This window comes from Pogona vitticeps, chromosome 2 (genome assembly GCF_051106095.1).
Source record: "Pogona vitticeps strain Pit_001003342236 chromosome 2, PviZW2.1, whole genome shotgun sequence".
Taxonomy (NCBI): Eukaryota; Metazoa; Chordata; class Lepidosauria; order Squamata; family Agamidae; genus Pogona; species Pogona vitticeps.
The window spans coordinates 222,764,857-222,787,949 of NC_135784.1; the positions used below are offsets into that span (position 1 = coordinate 222,764,857).

The window sequence follows — 23,093 nt, forward strand, 5'->3', positions numbered from 1 at the left end:
ATGTAGCTTTCAGAAAAGGCAGGGACTGGTTGACACACGATCTTATTGTCAAATTTATTTAGAATCTAGCTACACATTACACTCACCACATAAAAAAACCTACTGCAGACTCTGATGAACTTTAAAGGCATTTGGTAACTTATATTCTCAAGTAGCTGAGGAGAGGAAAAGAGATAAGCAAGAGATAACTAGAAATCACAGCCCAACAACCAACTACACCTCCTTATCTCTCTCTATCAAGAATGAGTCCTTAGATTCAACCACCAGAGCCCACTTTTTATGTGATGGATGTGATGACTGTGATGTGTAGCCAGGCTCAACCTTTGGCAAAAGTATAGGATACGTGTCTCTTGGAGGCCCAACTCCTGGGTCCCTAAGAAACCTTCTCCCACCATCCAGATACTAGTGACATATAATCAAAGAAAAATCATTCAAGCTGTCTCCAGGTGCACAGTTTTATTTCCTGCCCAAAGGAAAAAATGAGTCAACGGTAAACTGAAATTCTAGGCAGGGGAGAAAGACATGAAGAAATGCAGGGTCAGAAGCAAAGAAGAAGGGAAGGGAGCTAAAATGAAACTTTTAAAAAGCTCCCCTTCAGTTGACTATTTAAGAAACAGGTGTGGGCAATATCTAGTCAGGAGAAGGACACACCCACTCCGACAATGATCTCCCCCATTGCATTAATAATAATAATAATAATAATAATAATAATAATAATAATAATAATAATAATAATAATAATAATAATAATAATAATAATAATAATAATAATAATAATAATAATAATAATAATAATAATAATAATGTGTCATCAAATAACTTTTCAAAGTTTTCTAGGTAGCGAGTCTCCGGAAGTGGTTTACCATTCCCTTCTTCTGGGGCAAGTTGCCCAAGGGAGGCTGTTTCTGCTTCCAGGAGGCACAGTGGAAAAGCAAACTCTTGATCAGATACCGGATCGGATACATTGTAAGTATATACACAGTATACCCATACAACGAAATTCACAAATATTTCATGGACTACTGAAATCAACTAGGACCAATATATGTGTGTAAATTTTTTTAATTAAGTTTGTGGTGGGAGCTGTCAAAACATGGCAAATTTTGCCCACACACCCCTTAGAAGATAAAAAGGGACTTACTGACCTTATTTCATATCCAAAAAATTAAAAACAAATCTTGGGGAGGAGGGAGTGGAAGCGTTTGGAAACTCAAGGGTGCTGGCGGCCACATTTGAGCCCCTGGGGGCTCGTGCAGAAGTTAAAATATATTATTTTTGCCAAAATCCTGTTGCTTAGCATAGTAAATCACACTAGAATAGGCCAAATGAATCAATAAGAAACTAGTGAGTTAACGCCTTCATAAGATCCACTGATTCAAATGGACCTACTCTAACTGCATCTTGCTATGCTAAAGTAAGTTAAAACTGGGGTAGGGCTATTTGAATCAATGGAACTTATGGATGGGTTGACTCACCAAATCCCTCAGTGTCCATTGAGCAACCGGATTTTTGCCAAAGTAATATGTTTTATTCTGTATGCAGACCCCAGGGACCAAAATGGGGCTACCGGCATCCTTAAACTTCCAAACAGTCCCACTCGGGCCTCCCAATTTAAAAATTAGAGAAGTTCTAGTTTAAGAACTTATGGAGGCAACCATTGGACCATAAATTTGTTTCTAGCCCCATAACCAAAACAATAGTTTTCCAAAACAAGGACCATTTTCAGATTAATTCAGCAATGCTCTCCACGTGTCGATAGGGGCTAGGGAAGGTATTGGGATCTTGCTGGGTTACTGTGCTCCCCGCGACTCAGCCATTTCCCTACCGGAGCTGGTGGACTTTGTCTCCGCGGCATTGTTGAGATCCCCAGAGCCGTTGGTTCTGGGTGATTTCAACGTTCACGCGGAGGCAGAGATTTCTGGGCCGGCTCTTGAGTTCTTGGAAACCATGGCTTCCTTGAACATGTCCCAACATGTTAAAGGCCCCACTCACGTGGGTGGTCATATACTAGACCTGTTTTTTCAATTAATTGGAGGGAGTGTGGTCTGATGGTGACTGACCTTGTGTCGGTCCCCTTGTCATGGTCAGATCACCACCTAATAAATGTAACATCTCTGTGGCTATTCCCCCTTGCAGGGAGCACGGATCTATTTCTATGGTCCGCCCTCGAAGGCTACTGGATCCAGCAGGATTCCAGAATGCAATGAGAGGTATTACGGTTGACCTGGATAGCACTCCTGTTAAGGCTCTGGTTGATGGCTGGTTTACTGCTGCCACCAGAGCTGTAGACACGATCGTGCCTAAACACCCTCTCCAACGCAGAGGTCGGCCAGCACCCTGGTTTAACCAGGACCCTCGAGCGATGAAACAGCTTAGGAGAAGGCTAGAGCACAAGTGGAGGAAGAACCCGACGGATTATATAATTGGATAGCTGTCAGGGTCGCAACTAACCTTTACCTGACTAAGGTAAAGGCTGCCAGTCATGTATACTTCGCTAACCGGATTAGGAAAGCTTCAAATAAGCAGGCGGAGTTATTCCGTATAGTGCACGACCTATCCGGAATTGGTCTGAGTAATGGGTCTCCCCCTAGTCTCTCACCAGACCAATTTGCAACATTTTTAAAATCTAAAGTGGAGGCCATCCGCCAGGACCTCTCTCCTTTTTTAAATACAGTGAGTCAAGCTGAGACGTCCAGTGCTCAGTCTTGCCCGGTGACTCTTGATCTCTTTCAGCCTGTGATGCCGGACACTGTAGACAAAGTGCTTGACCACCGTTGTGCCACCACCTCCTCTCTTGACCCTTGCCCGGCCTGGCTAATCAAAGTAGCCAGGCCTTTAACAACAGAATGGGCCACAGCAATAATTAATGGGTCTTTCCCTGAGGGCAGAGTTCCTCCTGCCCTCAAGGAGACACTCATTAGACCCATATGGAAGAAACTTATTTGGCGGCGGACAAAATTGGCAATTATAGGCCTGTCGCCAATGTTTCTTTCGTCAGCAAAGTGGTCGAGAGGGTGGTGGCTGATCAGCTTCAGGCTCATTTGGATGAAACAGATACTCTGGATCCATTTCAGTCGGGCTTCAGGCTGCGCCACGGTATAGAAACGGCATTGATCGTCCTGTATGATGACTTGTTGAGGGAGGCTGACAGGGGTAAAATGTCTCTGTTGGTCCTCCTCGACATCTCGGTGGCCTTTGATACCGTCGACCATGACTTCAAAGTTTTGATGCTTACGTATAAAGCCCTAAACGGTTTAGGGCCTCAATATTTGACGGAACACCTACTCCCACCAAGATCTACCCGTATCACCCGATCGAGTCAGGAGGTGAGGCTGAGGAGCCTGAAACCGAGGGAGGCCCGGAAGGAAAAAACAAGAAACCGGGCCTTCTCGGCAGTGGCTCCTCGCTTCTGGAACAACCTTTCTCCAGAGATTCGGATGGGCCCTTCACTGGGTATTTTTAAAAACCAATTAAAAACTTGGATGTTTAAGCAGGCCTTCCCTCCAGTTAATACTTAACTTTTCCTTCTTCATTTTTCTTCCGTTATTTTCCTCCCATCTTGAAGAAATTGTTTATTTTTTCTTTTTGCTATATTGATATGTTGTTTTTATGTGTTGGAAGCTGCCTAGAGTGGTCGCAAGACCAGATAGGCATGATATTAAATAAATAAATAAATAAATAAATAAATAAATACATAAATACATAAATAAATAAATGCTTGTGTGTCTTTTCCAATTGGCTGATTGTCTAATTTCTAATATACACAGGAAGAAAGAAAACCCTGCTATCATCTTTATTAAGACCCCAGACTGTAAACAAGGCATGTTAATTTTGTGCGTAGAACATGAGTACCATGTCTAAATACTATTGCAGCAAATACAGGCCTATTTTCGCAGAAGAAGATCTTACAAGCAAACTCTTCTCTCTCTAAATTTATGTGGCAGTGCTCTCCCACTGTCATTAAAAAAAAGGCAAGCGCATAGCATGCATTAATATTTTAGACTAGCAGTTACCTTTCTAGCTTGATTTTCTAGACTGCTCACAAGAAAGCAACAACCATATATAATATTTATTTTATCTATTTTACAGAAGAAACTGCATCACATATTCTGTGTCTGCTCTGATAAGTAATTTAAAATACAATCCATCAAATACAGAAAAGGGAAGAACACACATGCACACATGCACACTTTTTTATTTTAAAGCATTTATAGCCCACCTTTCTTCCTGGGGATTCAAGAATGTTTCTAATAAAAAAAAGAGAAATTAACGAAAAATATTTCTAACCCCTTAAAACTTAAAAACAAACACACACAAAAAGCAGGAGATAAAAATGTTCAAGCAATAAAAATATTTGAAATATTAAAAACCATTAGAATGAATTAAAAACAAGATTAATGCATAGTAAAAGAGAGAGCAACAGAGAAAGAAGAGAAAATTTCCAACAATAGTTCACTCTGAGCTTCTGATTACATTGTGATATTTTCAGTCCCACTAGGGGCATTTTTTTTTTCTTTAAAGAAATTGCCTTATGGTTGAAATAAAGGGAAAAATCTATTTGCTGAGGGTCACTCAATTAATGACTAGCTTTAGTTTAGAAACCGAGATGTTACTGATGTATTCCTCAGATCATTGATAGTGATGTGGATGGCTAATGGAAATGTTTTATTTCCAAGAAACCACTGAAACTGATGATGTTATGGACGAGGATTTTAGCCACTGTATTATTAGCAAAAGCATATTAGTGTTTCCACAATTAAATTATTTTCCATATAGAAAATTGTGCATATTTTAAACAGATATTTTGATATTAATGTCACAGATATTACAGGTTATTTTGAAACTTACTACAGCATTCAAGAGGAAAAGTCATTTTGAAAGTGTGGCAGTGGAGAGCATGGTAAGAATATTACTTACATTCTGCAGGGTAGATTCCACAGATTTCATCTGACTGGCAATTAATTCTTTGTCTCTGTTGAATGAAGGGGGAAAGGGCCCACAATAGAGATTAGTTTTCATGTTTGCACTCACTATTAGCGCTGTATAGAGATGGAGGTATTCGTATTTGTATACGAATATCCCCACACAGGTGGAAATAACGAGGGGGCCAGACTCTCCGCAGTGCCTTCCTATTGCACCGTTGTCCGCAGTCGATTAGCCAGTCCTGGCGGGAGGTGGGATGACAAGCCTCTCTGCTAGGTCGGAGAGTGGCTAATTCATTGCGGAGAACAGCACAACAGGAAGCCGCTGTGGAGCCGGCAGCAGCGGTGAAATTGTAAGTGACAGTCTAACCCCATGGGCTAGACCCTTGTTATTTCCACCTGTGCAGGGATAGTCGTATTCGTATACGAATACCCCATCTCTAGTGCTGTATCAATACGTTAGCTCTACCAACCACATTAGATTTGTTTTCCTTGAAGAACTTCAATGCAATTTCATTTATTCTTCAGCTAACTTAAGGTGAAGTATATGGTGCTTCTGGTAGATGCCTGTTTGATGAATAAATGTTTGCATATTTCTGCTGTGGTAGCTAATACTTGGATGCCACACTGGACAATATTAAATGGGTTTTGAGTTTTTCTGGGATTTGTTAACAAACTTCTAAGTATTTCTTTACTCTGGCTGAGGGAAGTTTTGAATCAAACCAATAGGAACAAAACACACTGAGGAGAGAAAATAAAATTGCAGTACTGCCACAGCAGTAGAGAACACACAGACAGAGAAGTGCCAAACTAGCAGAAAACTTTAAGTAACTAGGACACCCCAGCTTCCCTGACACAGTTGTACAGAAGCAGCACAGAGTTCAGAAAAGTGACTTTTTGGATCACTGCACCCACAAAAACCCAAGCCAGCATGCCGTTTGCAATCAACATTTGAAAAACCTTGACTGTTTCAAGAACGGGACATCAATAGTGGAGAGGACAGGCCATCCTATCTCCAGATCCTATATCATTCCCAAGGATAAACAAGTATTAACAATCCCACAATGATTCTGAAAACAGAGCCCTCAACTATGATTGCAGTTCATAGTCTCTTGTCAGGAAGGCATACAGAGTGGCTTCTTAATCTGTCAACAACAAAACTTGGAAACATTGTTTTGTTGCATGACAACTATCAGAATCCCCTAGCTAGCACAGCATCTGTGTCCGCTGGCTGCAGGATACTAGGCCATGTAGTCCTCCACAATCTTGTGAGCAGGGAGGATTGCACTAAGATTTACCTCTGCCTCTAGTTGTGAGTTTTCTTCATAAACAGAGAAAGGAACTAGTGGTTGATGGAAGTGATCACATTGCTTAGAAATATTCATTGAAAATATTTATAACCCTTTTTGAGATCCTGTAAGGCAGTGGTCCCCAACCTTTTCTGAACCGCAGACCGGCTGAGGGCATGGGGTCCATGCACAGGGGGCAGGGCACCCCCCAGCTTGCAAGTGGGTGTGGTGCATTCATGTGGGTAGGCATGGTGCACTCATATGGCTGCACGGGTGGGTGTGGCACGCTCGTGTTCCTGCACAAGGAGTGGCAGGTTCATGGGTGAGCAGGGTGCACTCGCGCACATGCGGGTGGGCGGGGCACCCATGTGTGTGGGTGGGCGGGCCTCTGCACGCAGGGGCAGGAGATCTGTCTTCATGGCCTGGTCCTGCGAAGGCTATGGACCAGTAGCAGGCTGTGGACCGGAGGCTAGGGACCCCTGCTGTAAGGGACATTCTCAAGATTTTCAGGGCAATCAGGGAGAGTATTCAGCCATTCCTAGAAATCTTTGGCCAGTTGCTATCCCCCAATCCCATCTGTCACAGGGAGTTATGCCAAATAATAAAAATTAAAAAATTAAAATAAAAACCCGGAATAAATGCTTGTAAAACCATTCTCAGCTACCTGGAGGAAATGACAATACTTAAATTTAGTAAGGAAATAGAAGCACAGCTATCCCTAGAAAGCTTTTGGAGGATACTCATCTTCTTCTTCTTTCTCTGTCATATTGCATGTTTTGTGTGTCCACAGTCACTTTCTTCTGTGTACAGCCTACAATTCACAGCTATGGAACAACACCACATTTCACCTTTGGAATTCGTTAACTTTGTTTCCTCTGCTATATGTTGTAAAGGCAAATGACATTCTGTCTATTCCTCTCTACATGGGCTTGAAGCAATCTTGTGCTCTGGGGAGGGCGCCTGACAATGCATAGGTTAGTTTGTCTATGTGCCAGCAGGTGGAGGCATGAAAAGTGTTGTCGTCATTTCCCCCTCTGCATATGCAGTCTGGGTTGATGCAGCACTACATAGAGGACGGGATGGAGAAGGTCACACAGATTGACATAAGACAGATGCTGTATGTATTGGTGCACAAGTGACATTGTCTACATCCAGGACCTATTGCTATTGATTTTAGCAAGGCAACGTGGTGTCAAGTATTTTTGCTTCTGTGCTTTTTCCCTCTCCTACCATTCTTAGCTATTGGTCAATATTAGACAGAGGAGCTTCATATTTGTTTCCCTAGGGATACAAATACGAAGCCTGCTGGCATTGGTGTCCAGGTGGTCCTTCCCCACCCACCGTACCAGCCCATTGCACTTACTGGATTCCTCTGCATGCATGTGCCTGGCACTAGTGGCGTTGTGGTGCCAATCACAGACATAGTCCCGCTGGTGTTTCCCTGCCTCTCCCCACAGCTGATCACTTCAGAGAGGAGGTGAGAATATGAGCATAGATGAAGCACTCTGGGCATTATAGTCCAAAAGAGTAACCTTTCCAAGCTCTGCACAGACACGTATGACTACACTTTTGTTGTACTTTATTTCCCTGCTTTTGGAAATCTGTAATATGTTTGCAGTGAAATCTGCTTAGCTATCTCCTGCCCTAATCTACCACCTGTACTCTATCAAGGACATTTTTCTAGGAAGGGCTCACTCAACCTGAGCCTGTTAGCTAGGAGCTCAAGCACCTACACAGTAGGAGAAGGTGTGCTGCTTGTGCTAAAGCCTGCCCCTCCGTGGACTCCAAGATGATTGAAATGGGCCATTAGTATGTTGAACTAAGTTCGCTTTCTTTAAGAGGATCTTTCACTAACATTTCAAAGGGAGGCAGCTGTACTTTTGTTTTCAAGCACTGCATTATCCAGGACTAAAACCCTTTGCATGAAAGTAAGAATTGATCTTTTGTCTGTTTCAAGTGATCTCCCCAAGGCCCCAGTGCTCACTTTGCTGCCATGCGGAGGGCACTCTCTGCATCACGGATGCTCACTTCCAGTCGACGCTTGTCCTGCTCCAGCTGGGTAAGATGTCTATTGAGCTGACGCAGAGATTGATCTTTTCTTCTCAGCTCCATCTTTGCCTCGGAGAGACTCTGAGAGCAGACAGAAAACAGAGTTACTTGTCAGCTCCGATAATTAACTTCAATTTATGCCATAGGCTATTAAACAAAGAGAAATACAGACTGACTGTGAAATAGACTGAGGCTATTTTCTAATACAAATAGTACATATTTACCTTTCTTAAACACATCCTGTGTATTGTACATTTACAACCCTTGCAGAAAAAACAAACAAACAAACAAAACCACCCTGACCTTAACGGTCATCATGGATGCCACAGGTGTTATGCCAGAAGTAAGTTATCCTGTGACTTACAGTACTTAAAACATAAACACTTTAAGATGAAGAATTCGAGATGTGCAAGATGAGAACATCCAAGCTACATTGGATCAAATAAAAGGATGATGCAGTCCAGCATTGTAAGCTCCTGCCACGGCCAGCAACATGCCTATGGGAAGCCCACAAGCAGGACATGAGCACAAAAGGACCCTCCCACAGGGGGGAAAAAATCGAAAGCATTTGAAATCATGGAAGGAATTAAAAAGTATTATAAATTACTACCCAGAAGGGAGAAGACCAGAAGAAACACAATGGAAAAACAACAATTCATCTTAGAGTTCTTATTTGTTATATGTCATTGTTATAGTGTATTCAATACACTAACAATGACATCAAACTTGCAAACAATCATGTGTTTCAATTCGATCAAATAACTTCTGAATTTCAGAATTTCTTGCATGGTTTCTGCCTCTTCAGAGAGGGTTCCTAATCTATACTCTAGTTTTAAATGCTTCACATAGAAAATTAAATGGATGGAATACACACAATTCTCCAGAAGGTAAAATATTACACCATTCATAAACAGACTACAATTGTACCTTAACACTGTTTGCTCCTAGGTAACATTTTCAAAAATTAATGATTTGCTAAGATCAGTTCTCAATTCACAGCTTAAACTCTTATGACCTGCACGATGGAGCCAAGGATTTTAAATATCTACAGAACCTTTTGCATCTTTACCTAACATCTTCCACCAGAGGATGTGAAACATTGAGATACAGAAACCTGGAAAATAAGTTGAACATGCTGAACAAGTACACTCAACCCGTGTCATGAAAATTCAAGTGATCCATGCAGAACAACCTCTGAGTTCTTACAGAGCTGTAGTTACAGCTTTGTGCTAATGGTAAATTGGGCAAATTGCATATAAGCAGAAATTGGGGTTGGGGCAGGAAGTAGATTTGATAGTTAAAATCAGAAAATATCTCAACAGATCTAATAACATTAACAGTATATATCTTTTTGCAGATGGTCTGTGCTGATTTTGATGACAAAAGGATAGGAAATTGCTTGTGTTGGTAGTAGTATTGGGGGGGGGGGGAGAGAATAGTAAAAGAATGATTTTCCAGCACATTTTATACAATGTTCATAATGTGATCTTTATGTGCCGTTATGCTGCGGGCAGGAGGAGGGGATATAGAATGGCACTGAGTTTGATTCTGAGATTCTTTGCCTACATATAGCTGTACATAGAAACTCTGGCACATATCTTAAGATATGAAAGTCCCTTTTGGGAATGTACAGAGAAATTAGCTCTCAACAGGCTAAAGTGAAGGCTTGGATTTTTTTTTTTATTACAACTACCAGGAATTCACCCAGGCAGAATTCTGGCACCCCTAGCAAAAGAAAAAAAAGTCCCTAGAAGAGTTTCAACAAACATATCTGAGGCCCAGCATATTCTTTTCTGCAGTCACTGCAAAAGGAAATTAGAACTTGCCAAGCCCTACGGAAACTACAAAGAGCTGTGAGACTGGTAGTTTTTCCAATACAGTGGGGTCTCTACTTAAGAACGTCCCTACTTAAGAACAATCCAACTTAAGAACAGCTCCATTTGCTAAATTTTGCTTCTACTTGAGAACAGAAATCCAAGATAAGAACAGGAAAAAAAACCTTTCCTGCTCTTTTTTTAACCTTAGGTCATCTTAGGTTAAAAAAAAAAATCTCCCCCTAGTGGTAGAGTACATATTAACCAGCTTTGCATTAGTTCCTATGGGAACTAATGCTTCAATGTACGAGCGCACCTCTACATAACAAAAAACATCCAGAACGGATTAATTGGTTTTCAGTCCATTCCTATGGGAAATTTTGCTTCAACTTAAGAACGTTTCAACTTAAGAACACCATTCCAAAACGGATTAAGTTCTTAAGTAGAGGTTCCACTGTAGTTTCTATGGACGGAAAAGAGCAGATACGGATTAAATGGTTTTCAATGCATTCCTATGGGAAATGCAGATTCAACATAAGAACTTTTCAACTTGAGAACCACCTTCCAATACGGATTAAGTTCTTAAGTAGAGACCCCACTGTAGCTACCATGTACAGAGCTTAATGAACAGAAATGATGTTGTCTAATGATATGGTGTTGATCATGTGAGCATTCTCCACCCTCCTTCAGGCTTAAATTCACCTACCATATCTTGCACTGGTTGTAAAATTACGTTTATGGCCAGTTGCACCGCTGATCATGCAAAGGGGAGTCAAGAGAAGGCAAAAAAAAAAAGTATGATCATCTGTACAGGTATTCTTCTTTAATTAGATGTTGGCATGCTTGAACTGCACATCAGTGGTGAACAGGTAAATACAGCATGCTAAGTTGTTGTTTCAAACAGATAGGTAATGCTTAAAGAGCCTACCTCTGTTACCTCTTTGGATGCCATTATCAATAAGTATTGAAAGTTAATTGCCAACACAATCTTCCTTTTTCTATGAAATACACCCCAAAGAAATCCTATTAAACCTGGTGTGGCACAAAACTGAGCCAAGACGTAGAAGATGTTCTATTAATAATAACACACCTATGGGGGGAAAGGAAATATATAAATAAACAGAATAAGTAAAATAAAAAATATTTGCCTGCCTATGAAGATACACCAAAACAAACATACTATGCCTGATCACTGATCCTTCAAGCTCAGCCAAGAATAAGTGGCAGCAGGGCTGCCAGGTTCTGGGCAGGTCTCTTTCCTCATTCTACCTAGAGATTGAAACTGGGATGTTCTACAGTATGTAGAAGACACTGTATATGCTCTACTACTGAGCTATACCTGCTCCTACGGTTATCTATGTAGGTCAATGCAACTGTACTGGATTAGTAAATCACTAAACTGAGTTTTGCATGAAGGGGCCATCTGGGTATATTATTCATTGTCGCTCAAATATTTATGTATTTAAAAATAAAAATTCTTCAAAGTTCCTTTTGGGATGATTTACAGAATCAGGGGAAAAATACAATACAAATATAATAAAATAAAAAGAAGGTGTGTATAATTCAAGTGTGCAATTTTTCTAAAAGTCTCAATACATTATGATACATTCTAAAGCTGAGGAAGTAAAAGTAAGAACCAAGTAAAACCCAAGCAATGGAAATACTTTCTGTGTCAGGATTTATTAGGAGGAAATTCTACAGGCAGGGTAGAAATACTGAGAAAGGCAGGTGATCGCTGCTTTCATTATCTCAGGAGGAGGCTGAAGGAGAGCTTCAAAATATTTTTTCACTGTTTAAGTGAGCTGAAAATGGAGATACAGTACTTCCAATACTTGGATGCAAAGCTATTTGAAGCTTTAACGAAAGTACCTGTTCTTTGAATACTACTTAGAAACACAGATAAAGCAAGTGCAGCTCTTTCAATGCTGCCATAATGTGTTTCCTCAACCAGCCCATCAAAGTCAGACCATCACAGCCTGGTTGGTGTTTGTTATAACCAAATGAAGTTTGTTAACTATCTACAATTGTGTGAACAAAGTGGGCCTATTCAAGCCTATTTTTGCACCCATAGACTTCTGTCTAAAAAAAAAGCCAAGTCCCAGAAGACAGCGAGCTGTTCCTCCTAAAAACCTCACTTTTTAAATAGATTGCTCCCTGCACCACTGAACACCACTGAACACACACAAATTACTCATTTTTCAAAACTGATAATAGACTTCTAGCTATTTCAACTTTATTGCTGCTTATTTTATTTTTATTTTTTATTTTTATTATTGGCATTTCTGGCCTCTCTACAGCCCATGGATGATCATAGAAGCAGAGAAATTATCTCCTGGTCTTACCAAAGTTGGACACCCCAGTCTACAAAGACAGTCTTGCGTAAAATACACTACAGTAGTCAATCTCAGGTGTTACCAGAGTATGGGCTACTGTAGCCAGGCTAGTTCTAGACCAGTTAAAATTAGCCAAGTGGACTGCCAACAATGCTATTCAAGGCCACTTATAGCTTGAAAAACAGAAATGTTGAAAAGGCTGAGCGTTTACATGTCCCTCAGAGAGAGTAGTTGAAGAATCAAAATCAAGTACAAAAACCAAAAGGCAGTCACTTATGGGAGAGTGAAAAATGGACAGGGTCAAAGACAAGCCAGATCACGGCTCAATGACTCAAAAGCAAAGATGTCTGGAACCAGGAGCGCCATGAATAATCCTTGTTATTTCCAGCAAAGCAGATTTGACTGGGAAGGCATTTTATAGTTCTTCACTCCAGCGCCTCTCTACCACAACTGCAGCTACACCAATCACAGGTGTTGGAGACCTCCACAGATGGCACTAGCTGACTATGCATCTGGTTTCCAGCACCTGAAGACATGAGTTTTCTCTGGGCAGCTGCATATTTCATTAGCCCTCCTTTTGCTGCTGTACCTGCCCTGCCTCCACTGGCTGATCTGGACCCTCCTGGTCCTCTTCTGAGAAGGACTGAATCTTGGAAGGCATGACAAGAGCAGAGGATGAAGCCAATGCACCCACCTAAGCTGATTTGTGTGCCTCCAACTCCAAGAACAGACAGCCTATCCAGAAAGACTCTATGGCTGACATTAAACATCACTCCAAGATCCAAGAGAACTGGGAGAGTTTTAAATATTAAATTGCATCCAAAAACACCTGGAATTCTACAGGAACCACCTGCTTGAGCATTTTGCCCAAAAAGGGGCTATTAGTAACCAGGCAACTGAACCCAGGCAAGTTTTCTTAGCAGAAGACCCACCACCATCCCTTTTATGATGCGTAGGATTATTTCATAAAGATATGCATCATCTTATGGTCACAGCAAGTCAATCACCCTCTACTTGCAGTGCATACATGTGAAGAGCAAGGTCTTAAGCAAAGAAGCTGCAGGTGAAATATCTTCCATGCTCCTTGTCCACCATCTCTAGCCACTATCACAGGCTGAAATCATACTGTGGTTTTGCATTTTCCTTACCTCTTCTCCCTTCTAATTCACTCAGACCCACACATTGTCACTTCCTGTTTTGGTTGCCATTAGATCCAAACTGGCAAATGCTAGATTCTACTACCCCTCTAAATCAGAACTAGAAAGCAGAATCAAATCATGGTTTGCAGTCCTAGTTAGAGAGCAAGCACAAACTATATGGAATATATGAACCCAAAACTAACTTGTAGAACACTAAGCCATGGTTTAGTACTACAAGCAAACCAGTTCAGTGTTCTGCATTGCTGAAGAGCTCCTGAAATAAACAGCTGAGCAAACAGAATAAACTTTTGCTATCATTGCACCCAGTTCAAAATCCTTTTTGGTGGCACATAATGAAGAGAATTCTGTGCTTTTTAGAAAGATTTTTAAAAAGATTAGTCTCCTCTGAATTAATCTCATCAATGCACATCATTTTAAAAAATAAAGCAAAAAGATAATAACATCCGAAAATCTTTGTGTTGTAGAAGAGGTGAAGAAAAATTTACAGGTGGTGGACATTTCCTTGCCATACATACCACACTATGTAGCATCGTGGAAGTTTCATGTCTGCCTTAAATCCTAGACTTTGTGGATTAAAGATAAACCTCTGAAATTGTTGAACTGTAGTCTGAACTGCTTTAAAATAATATACTTTCAGCTACCAAGCCCTTCTTCCTCCACCACCCTACACTGCCCATTTCTTCAGACTGATCTAATTAAAACCCCTGATAAACTGTACGGACTCAAATATTTCCAGCTGAATGACTGAAATCAAGAGGGTGTGCCTCAAGGCAACAAGGCAACAATGATAAGCAGCAGGTTAGCCACTAATTTCTCAACCAGGGTAGATTGTAAAAGTGTGATGTTCTGATATCCAAGAAACTGTTCAGGAGAGAATAGGATAAAACAAGTTTAATAACTCTGGTCCTAATTGTTCCCCTAATGCTCAACTCTAATTACTTGGAGAACTCTCCTGACTGTCACCTGATATTAAGTTGTTGGAGGCTGAGTGTGGAACAGTGAGATAATCAATAAACATTTAGAAGGCAGAAGAATGAAGATCCCTGTTAAGCAGTGGGAACCGGCAGCACCCAAAGCCCTTCTGCTCATGAGAAAGCCTATGGGAAAACCACAGTGATTGCAGAGCAATAATCCAAATCACTGTTTTTAGGCCTTGAGGCCTTTCAGCAGGAGTACATTTGAGAAAAAAAGGTTAACACGGTCACCCTAATTACAGCCCACATTCACATGCTTCATATATAAGCGAAGACAAGCCAATTAGGTAGAAAGGAAGATAAGAGAAGTTTTATTTGTATACTAATTAAACCCCTGATGAAATTAAAGGAAAAACATACAGCTCTGTAATTGTGTCTGAGAAAGGTCACCTCAGGTTCAGTTATCAGAAAAGCGCAGCCTTGAGATATTTCACTTAATCCACAATATAGCCCTTTATTTTGCTCCCTGGGCCTTAATATTTACAAAAATAAGAAAATTTCAAAGACTGATAGGGCATGTATCTTGAAACATTGCAAAAGACAAATCCGACTTGTTGGAAAGTTAAAGCTGAGTAAGAACAGTAAAATAGCAAATGCAAAGTGAAATAAAAACAAAAAAGCACATCCTACCTGCATGTACTATTGTATAGATGTGTGTTTATTCCGAAGTGCAAAGAGCTTTAAGACACATTTTAATTACCTAAACCCAATTATTTTATCTTTAGGTGTATTTGATAGTTCATCCATTCAAATTGCCACATAGCCCTCACAACAGTATTATTTTCAAATATTTGCAGCCTGTTTTCTTGCATGTAAGATATGTTTCCATCAAGAAACCCTAAAAAGAAATTTGCCCCAAAGCAAAGTATGAGGGATAATACGGCACAAATCAAGAAGATTCTCATCACTTATCACACAGCATGTAACAGACTAAATGTCATATAAGAAAAAAATATATAAACAAAGCACCACAGTGTGTGTTGATAAAGCTTCAAGCACCTCCTGATGTCTGCATGTAAGTTTCATTATGTCTCCTCATGATGCCCCAACATTAGAGACAATGGGTTCTTCTGTTGATTCCCACAGGATATTGCAATGTAAGCTATAGAGAAAATAATTCATACAGGGAGTGCCATGTAATTTACAGCTGTGGGTATCAAAACGTTTAGAGTGTACCTGAATGAGCTGGAGCACTAGGCTCCAAAGCCAGATGTTGAAGGTTCAATTTCCCTCTATGCCTTGCAGGAGGAGAGTCAACCTGCATGGCCTTGAGCAAGCTATATGGGCACAGAGCAACCCTAGAAAAAGGGAATGTTAAACCACTTCTGAGTATTTTAAGTGTAAACAAACCTAGAAAAGGATAGCCATATGTCAGAAATAACTTGATGGCGCACAGTGCTTATTATTGAATCCTTAAGACTACATATTGAGGAAAAACCAAAGAAAACCAGAAGCTGGGGCTTGGCATAATAATACACTCCCCATTTCACTCTAGCCTAGATTAGTAAGAAAATTTTCATTTGAAACACACCAAAATGTAGTCTGCATTTATATCAACTGAACTGAGATTAAATTTAGGAATTAACAGGTTACAATCAATGTTGGCAGTGAGGTAATAATGTCATTACATTTAAGAAGTAACATGAGGGAAAGTGTGTGTTTGTGTGTTTTAAAAAAATTGCTCATATTTTTGTTACTTTTTGAAGCAGAAATCTTAGTGGAGCTTATCCTGCCACTACAGTGGGGTCTTGACTTGAGAACTTAATCCGTATTGGAAGGCGGTTCTCAAGTCAAAAAGTCTGTAAGTCAAGTCTCCATTGACCTACAGTGCATTGAAAACCGATTAATCCCGTAATAGGCCGTTTTTGTTCCATTTTGGTTTTTTTCTGGTCTGTAAGTCAAATCTCAGTCTGCAAGTCAAACCTAAATTTTGCGGCTAGAGAAGTCTGTAACTCAAAAAGTCTGTAAGTCAAGCCGTCTGTAAGTCAAGGGTCCACTGTACTACCCAAATCATTACTGCCACCCATTCTGCTCTTTTGCTTTTATTCCTTTCCCCCGCACCTTACCACAATTTTCAACCATTCTTCTTTTCCTTGCATCCCATCTTTCATTGAGTTCCTCCCTTTGCCCCCAATACCTCACTTCGCACCACTGCCTATTTTTTGTACAAGGTAGTGCTGGATGCTTTATCTGGCTGGCTTTGCTTTCCACAGAAGGCAAACTCATGGCAACATTGCCAGCTAGAGCAAGAACCGAATACTTTACTTCTACTGTTACTCTACACAGCTGATTCACTCTGCCAAAAAGGAACCAGGTGGTAGGGTGCCCCAGAACTGGGACATTCTCTCTTACCTATTTTTGTAAATAACACAAAATACTAATAGGGTTTTATGCCAGCATAAGTATAATTGTATAAATCTTGCTGGTGGATTGCCACTGTCACATCCACTCAGTGCCCCCTGTTTGTTCTCCCCAAATACTCAGGTCCACCTTCTGGATTGTTTACTCTTTTTACATTGCCACCAGTGGATCTAGTCCACACTATATCAAATATATGTATCTCAGACGTGTGCTGCTAATACAACAGGTTTATTGATTGTTTATTTGGTAAATCACAGATGTCCTTTTATTTCTGTTTAAGATTTCTCGTTAAAGTACTCGGGTTTGATTACGCGTTTGCTTGCATATACTTATTCACAATAACCACTTCAACAATACTCTTTGACTATCTAGACGCTGTTCCTTCTAACTTTTTCCTATTCTCTTTAACACTCCAATCTCTGTCTTAACTCTCTCAATTCAATCAATTCAATTTGGTAACCTTTATTGGCATAGGAAAATTAAAAACATACACTTGAGAAATAGTAAATAGAGATACACATAATAGTTATACGGCTAAAAAATACAACAAGAAACGCAATAGGGGATACTTTGGGGTAGTCTGGTTAATTTTTAGAGACCTGGGAGGAGAGAACCTTTGCAAGAAACTTGGCTACTAAGGCGATTATTTTTGTGAATAGTCATAAGGGAGGAAACCTGTGAGAAACTGAGGAGGGCCAGAAAAATGTGAAATAATTGAACCTAAAAGACAAGCACGCATATCTTTAAACTCAGGGCAGTAACAGAGGATGTGTGTGACTGAGTCTGGTTCTAAACCACAGAAATTGCAGATTCTTTGTTCAAAAGGTACCAGGGCATATTGTCCTTTAAGCACCTCAGAAGGGAAAATGTTCAGCCGGGCTAACATAAAGGCCCTCCTGATAGAGGGGTTCACCAAGGACTGGAAATAAGAATATCCATAACCAAAGGAGGGAAAGATACTGAAATGAATTGGGGAGCATGTCTGATTCATGTTGGAAACTAACTGAAGATACTCAGACTCCCATAGTCTCTCCTTGATAAGGGAAAGTGCTTGATTAAAATTACTGTTAAATAGAGAATTTGAGGATAGGCCAATGGTCACGAGTTTGGATTCACATTGTGTAAACCATGCGGATTGGTAAGGATCTTTGAGAAGGTGAACAAGGAGAGCATCTGGGTTTATTTTTAAAAAGAGGCGCAGCAGAATTTGAAAGTAAGAGCCCATGCCGTCGTTGAAGGGAGATGCAGGCCTAGCTCTAGGGCTCTCAATACAATACCCTCCACTCTCAATTCCTCTAGCTGTCGAACTCTCACTCTAACTCCGCCCCTCCTGTCCTATCATAGGCTCCTGTACACGAGCTCCATATGATATGGGCATTCCGCCACAGCCACTAACTAACAAGTTATTGTTTCCGTTCATGATTGTGTGCCAATTGTACAACATGAAACAGAAGCAAGAATCCAAGCAGCAATTTATGAATTAGTTGCAATTCACCACCATAATTCACACAATTAATTTACACAAGTGTAAATTCCCCAAAGGATATAGGCCAAGAAATGTAATCTTAAAAAGCATTTTCTAAGCTTGAGTGAAACATATGAACTATAGAAAAGTGAAGTTGGAAGGGGCCTACAAGGCCATCAGGTCCAACCCCCTGTTCAACGCAGGAATACAATCAAAGTATATCTGCCAGGTGCTCATCTAAGTTTTTCTTGAATGCCTCCAGTGTTGGAGCACTCACCAACTCCCAAGGTAACTGGTTCCACTGTTGTACTGCTCTAACACTTAGGACATTTTTCCTGATATTCAAACGGATTCTGGCTTCTTTTAACTTAAGCCCACTGTTGCGTGTCCTCTACTCTGGGATGATCAAGGACAGATCTTGCCCCTCTTCTGTAAGACAGCCTTTCAAATATTTGAAAAATGCTATCATATCACCCCCAGGCTTCTTTTCTCAAGGCTAAACATGCCCAGTTCTTTCAGCCTTTCCTCATAAGCCCTGGTACCAGTCAAAAGCATTCGCTAATATATCCTGAAGTAAGTATCATATGTTCATAGGGCCTTTAAGTGATACTATAATTACTTTACATTACTTTTCCAAACAGTGGTAGTAAGATAAACTATGGGGAAAAAAATCAAAGCAACCCTTACAAGAAGATACCTTCCTGAAAACTAGTGAGGCAGCTATGAGGCAGCTTAGCACTATCCCTTCAGCTTCAAACAAAATTGAATCACATTCTACTTCTGTTGGTAATTTACTTTCACCATAAACACTATCTGTTAAATGTTTAAAAAACAAAAGAAAAACAACTAAAATCATAATTGGTATTACTGCAATACTTTTCTGTCCCAATTAGCCATTGAAAAGTAGATAACAAGTTTTCTAGCAAAACTGGGAGTTCCCTATTCATTCAAAGGAAACACCTTCTCTAAAACCTTTACAAAATACTAAAGTTTCACCTTTTACACAACATCTAACTAAAAAAAAAGTTCAGTAAACCAATAATACCTTTTGTAAAAAAATGTACCATCTGGACTTTATTGATTTTAATACAATTAAAATTGATGGGTAACACCTATGTAAGAGCTAACTGTGACGTACACCCCGTGTCCCTGTTTGTTTCCCTCAATCCAAGGGTCCACACTGGCAATGTTCTCCATCAATGTATAGCAGTGCAATTTAATCACTTATTTAGAAATTCTACAACTGAAGACTGGATGACAACAGGCTGCACATTTCTGATAATAAAAGATCATCAAAAAGGCAATGAACCTAGTAATTACCAACCAATTACATTCCTTCCAGCAATATTCAAGCTCCTCACAGGAGTACTTGCAAGATCAATATATAAATACTTAACGGAAAACTCCGTATACCCAACTGAATAGAAAGGGGAGTTTAAAATGAGGCACAAAAGATCATCTGTTTATTGATAAAATGATACTGAAGAATGCAAAAGACAAAAAAAAAAAAAAAAGCCAACACCTTAACGTGGCCTAGATAGACTATAAAAAGGCATTTGGCTCATTGCCACATAGCTGGATTAACACCTGCCCAAAAATGTTTGGGATGTGTAAAAACATTCAGAAGTTCCTCAAGAAAAGCATGGAAAAATTGAAAACTGTCACAATTGCAGATAAGCAAAGCGTCCAACCAGCAAGCGGAATTATTCCGTGTAGTGCGCCACCTATCCGGACCTGGTTCAGGTGATAGGCCTCCCCCTAGTTTTTCACCTGACCAGTTTGCAGCCTTCTTTAAATCTAAAGTGGAGGCCATCCGCCGGGACCTCTCTCCTTTTTTAAATACAGTGAGTCAAGCTGAGATGTCCTGTGCTCCATCTTGCCCAGTGACTTTCGATTCCTTTCAGCCTGTAACGCCTGATTCTGTGGCCAGGGTGCTTGATCGCTGTCGAGCCACCACCTCCTCTCTTGATCCTTGCCCGGCCTGGCTAATCAAAACAGCCAGGCCGATAACAACAGAATGGGCCACAGTAATAATAAATGGGTCTTTCCTTAAGGGCAGATTTCCATTTGCCCTCAAGGAGACACTCATTAGGCCCATAAGAAAGAAACCTAGTTTGGCAATGGATGAAATTGGCAATTATAGGCCCGTCGCCAATGTTTCTTTCATGAGCAAAGTGGTTGAGAGGGTGGTGGCTGATCCGCTCCAGGCTCACTTGGATGAAACAGATGCCCATGATCTGTTTCAGTCGGGCTTCAGGCCGTGCCATGGTACAGAGACGGCATTGGTCGCCCTGTACGATGACCTGTTGAGGGAGGCCGACAGGGGCAAAATGTCTCTGCTGGTCCTCCTCGACATCTCGGTGGCCTTTGATACCGTCGACCACGGTATCCTCCTGGGGAGGCTCTCTGAGTTGGGAACTGGTGGCTCGGCACTTGCCTGGGTCTGTTCCTTCTTGGGGGACCGTCCCCAGAGAGTACAGCTTGGGGAGAGTGTCTCGGCCCCGTGGAGTCTCAATTGTGGGGTTCCACAGGGGTCGATTATCTCCCCAATGCTGTTTAACATCTATATGAGGCCGTTGGGTGGGGTCATCAGGGGATGTGGGGCTTCGTGTCATCAATATGCTAATGACACCCAGCTCTATATCTCCTTTTCACCAACTGCAGGTGATGCTGTCCTGTCCCTTCAGCACTGCCTGGGGACCGTACTGCAATGGATGCAGGAGAACGGGCTGAGGCTGAACCCAGATAAGACGGAAGTTCTGAGGGTGGGTGCCCCCGTGGTTAGGTGGCTTGGGTGACTCTCTCACATTCAGGGGGGTCACCTTGGCCACGAAGAGTGGAGTCCGCAGCCTGGGCATACATTTAGACCCGACGCTCACCATGGAAACACAGGTGGCATCAGCAGTCCGCACTGCCTTTTTCCATCTTTGGCAGATTGCCCGGCTGCGACCCTATCTCGACACGGGGGCGCTTACCACCTTGGTGCATGCGCTCGTAATCTCAAGATTAGACCACTGTAACGCGCTCTACGTGGGGCAGCCTTTGAGGCTGATGCGGAAACTTCAAGTGGTGCAGAATGCGGCGGCCAGACGCCTTACCGGAGTGAGAAAATACCACCACATTTCTTCAACGCTGGCCACATTGCATTGGCTGCCCATCTGTTTCCGCATCAACTTCAAAGTTTTAATGCTTACTTACAAAGCCCTAAATGGTTTAGGACCTCGATATTTGGCGGAACGCCTGCTACCACGAAGGTCTACCCAGATCACCCTTGCAAGTCAGGAGGTGAGGCTGAGGAGCCTGACGCCGAGAGAGGCCCAGAAGGAGAAGACACGAAACCGGGCCTTCTCGGCAGTGGCTCCTCGCCTCTGGAACAATCTTCCTCCAGAGATTCATGCGGCCCCTATGCTGGGCATCTTTAAAACCCAATTAAAAACATGATTGTTCATTCAGGCCTTCCCTCCAGCCAATTCTTGATTTTCCTTTTCTTATTTTTCCTTATTCTTTATCTTATTGTAGTTGCTGTTGTATTATTATGTATTTGTTTGTGTTTTTATTGTCTGATTTTATATCGGAAGCCGCCTAGAGTGGTCCGGTGGTCCAGATAGGCAGAGTATAAATCAAATCAAATCAAATCAAATCAAATCAAATCAAATCAAATCAAATCAAATCAATCAATCAATCAATCAATAATAATAATAATAATAATAATAATAATAATAATAATAATAATAATAATAATAATAATAATAATAATAATAATAATAATAATAATAATAATAATTGCCCATAGTGAAGAAATTGGGGAAGTTAGCATCAAAAGAGGAATATTTCAGGGGAATCCATTGTCACCACTGCTGTTTAACATCTCACTAATCCCCATGTCAATAATTTTAAATAAAACTGGATTGGGCTACCATATTTCAGAAAATGCTGGAAAAATCAATCATCTTCTGTATATGGATGACCTAAAACTCTATGCCAAAAGTTCCACAGAGATAGAATCAGTGCTAAACACAATGCAAATATTTAGTGAAGATATCCAAATGAAATTTGGAATTGACAAATGTGCAGTTCTGTCTATACACCATGGGAAGTTCCAAAAACTAGATTGAATAGGGTTAAAGATGGCAATATAAAATCAAGTGAAGAAAATTATAAATACCTTGGAATACTAGAAGCAGGCAACATCCTGCGAACAAATGGTAAAGAACATGACAAAAATATATGAAAAGAAACAAAAGGTAAAGAACATGACATATCAAAAGAAAGCAGAAAATCTTAAAATCAAAATTAAATTGAGAAATACAAGCAAAGCCATAAACACGTTCGCAGTCCCAGGAATTAGATACCCTGCAGGAATAACAGATTGGACCCAAAATGAATTAGAAGAACTGAATAAAACATGAAAACAAATGCAAATGCATCATACACTACATCAAAATTGATGTGGGCAGATTATATTTACCAAAAAAAAAAAAGGTAATAGAGGAAGAAAAACGAAGCCTAAATGATTGTGGTTGTTCAGTCATTAAGTCGTGTCCGACTTTTCATGACCCCATGGACCAGAGCACGCCAGGCCCTCCTGTCTTCCACTGCCTCCCAGAGCTGGGTCAAATTCATGTTGGTAGCTTCGATGACATTGTCCAACCATCTTGTCCTCTGTTGTCCCCTTCTCCTCTTGCCTTCACACTTTTCCAACATCAGGGTCTTTTCCAGGGAGTCT

General features: G+C 40.8%; 1 protein-coding gene across 16 annotated transcripts in view; it reads right to left on the reverse strand.

Annotated features, from left to right (window-relative positions):
- Positions 1-23,093, reverse strand: part of CCDC171 (coiled-coil domain containing 171) — a 273,713-nt gene that overhangs the window by 74,305 nt on the left and 176,315 nt on the right. For 13 of the 16 annotated variants that reach the window (XM_078384938.1, XM_020797528.3, XM_072992079.2 and 10 more), the window contains 2 exons: positions 8,196-8,341; positions 4,918-4,972 (listed from right to left, as the gene is read on the reverse strand). In XM_078384938.1, coding sequence (XP_078241064.1) covers positions 4,918-4,972; positions 8,196-8,341 — 201 coding nt within the window. Of the gene's footprint in view, positions 1-4,219; positions 4,248-4,917; positions 4,973-8,195; positions 8,342-11,048; positions 11,165-23,093 lie in introns of those variants that run through there. The other 3 variants (XM_078384941.1, XM_072992087.2, XM_078384942.1) reach the window with 2 other exon arrangements.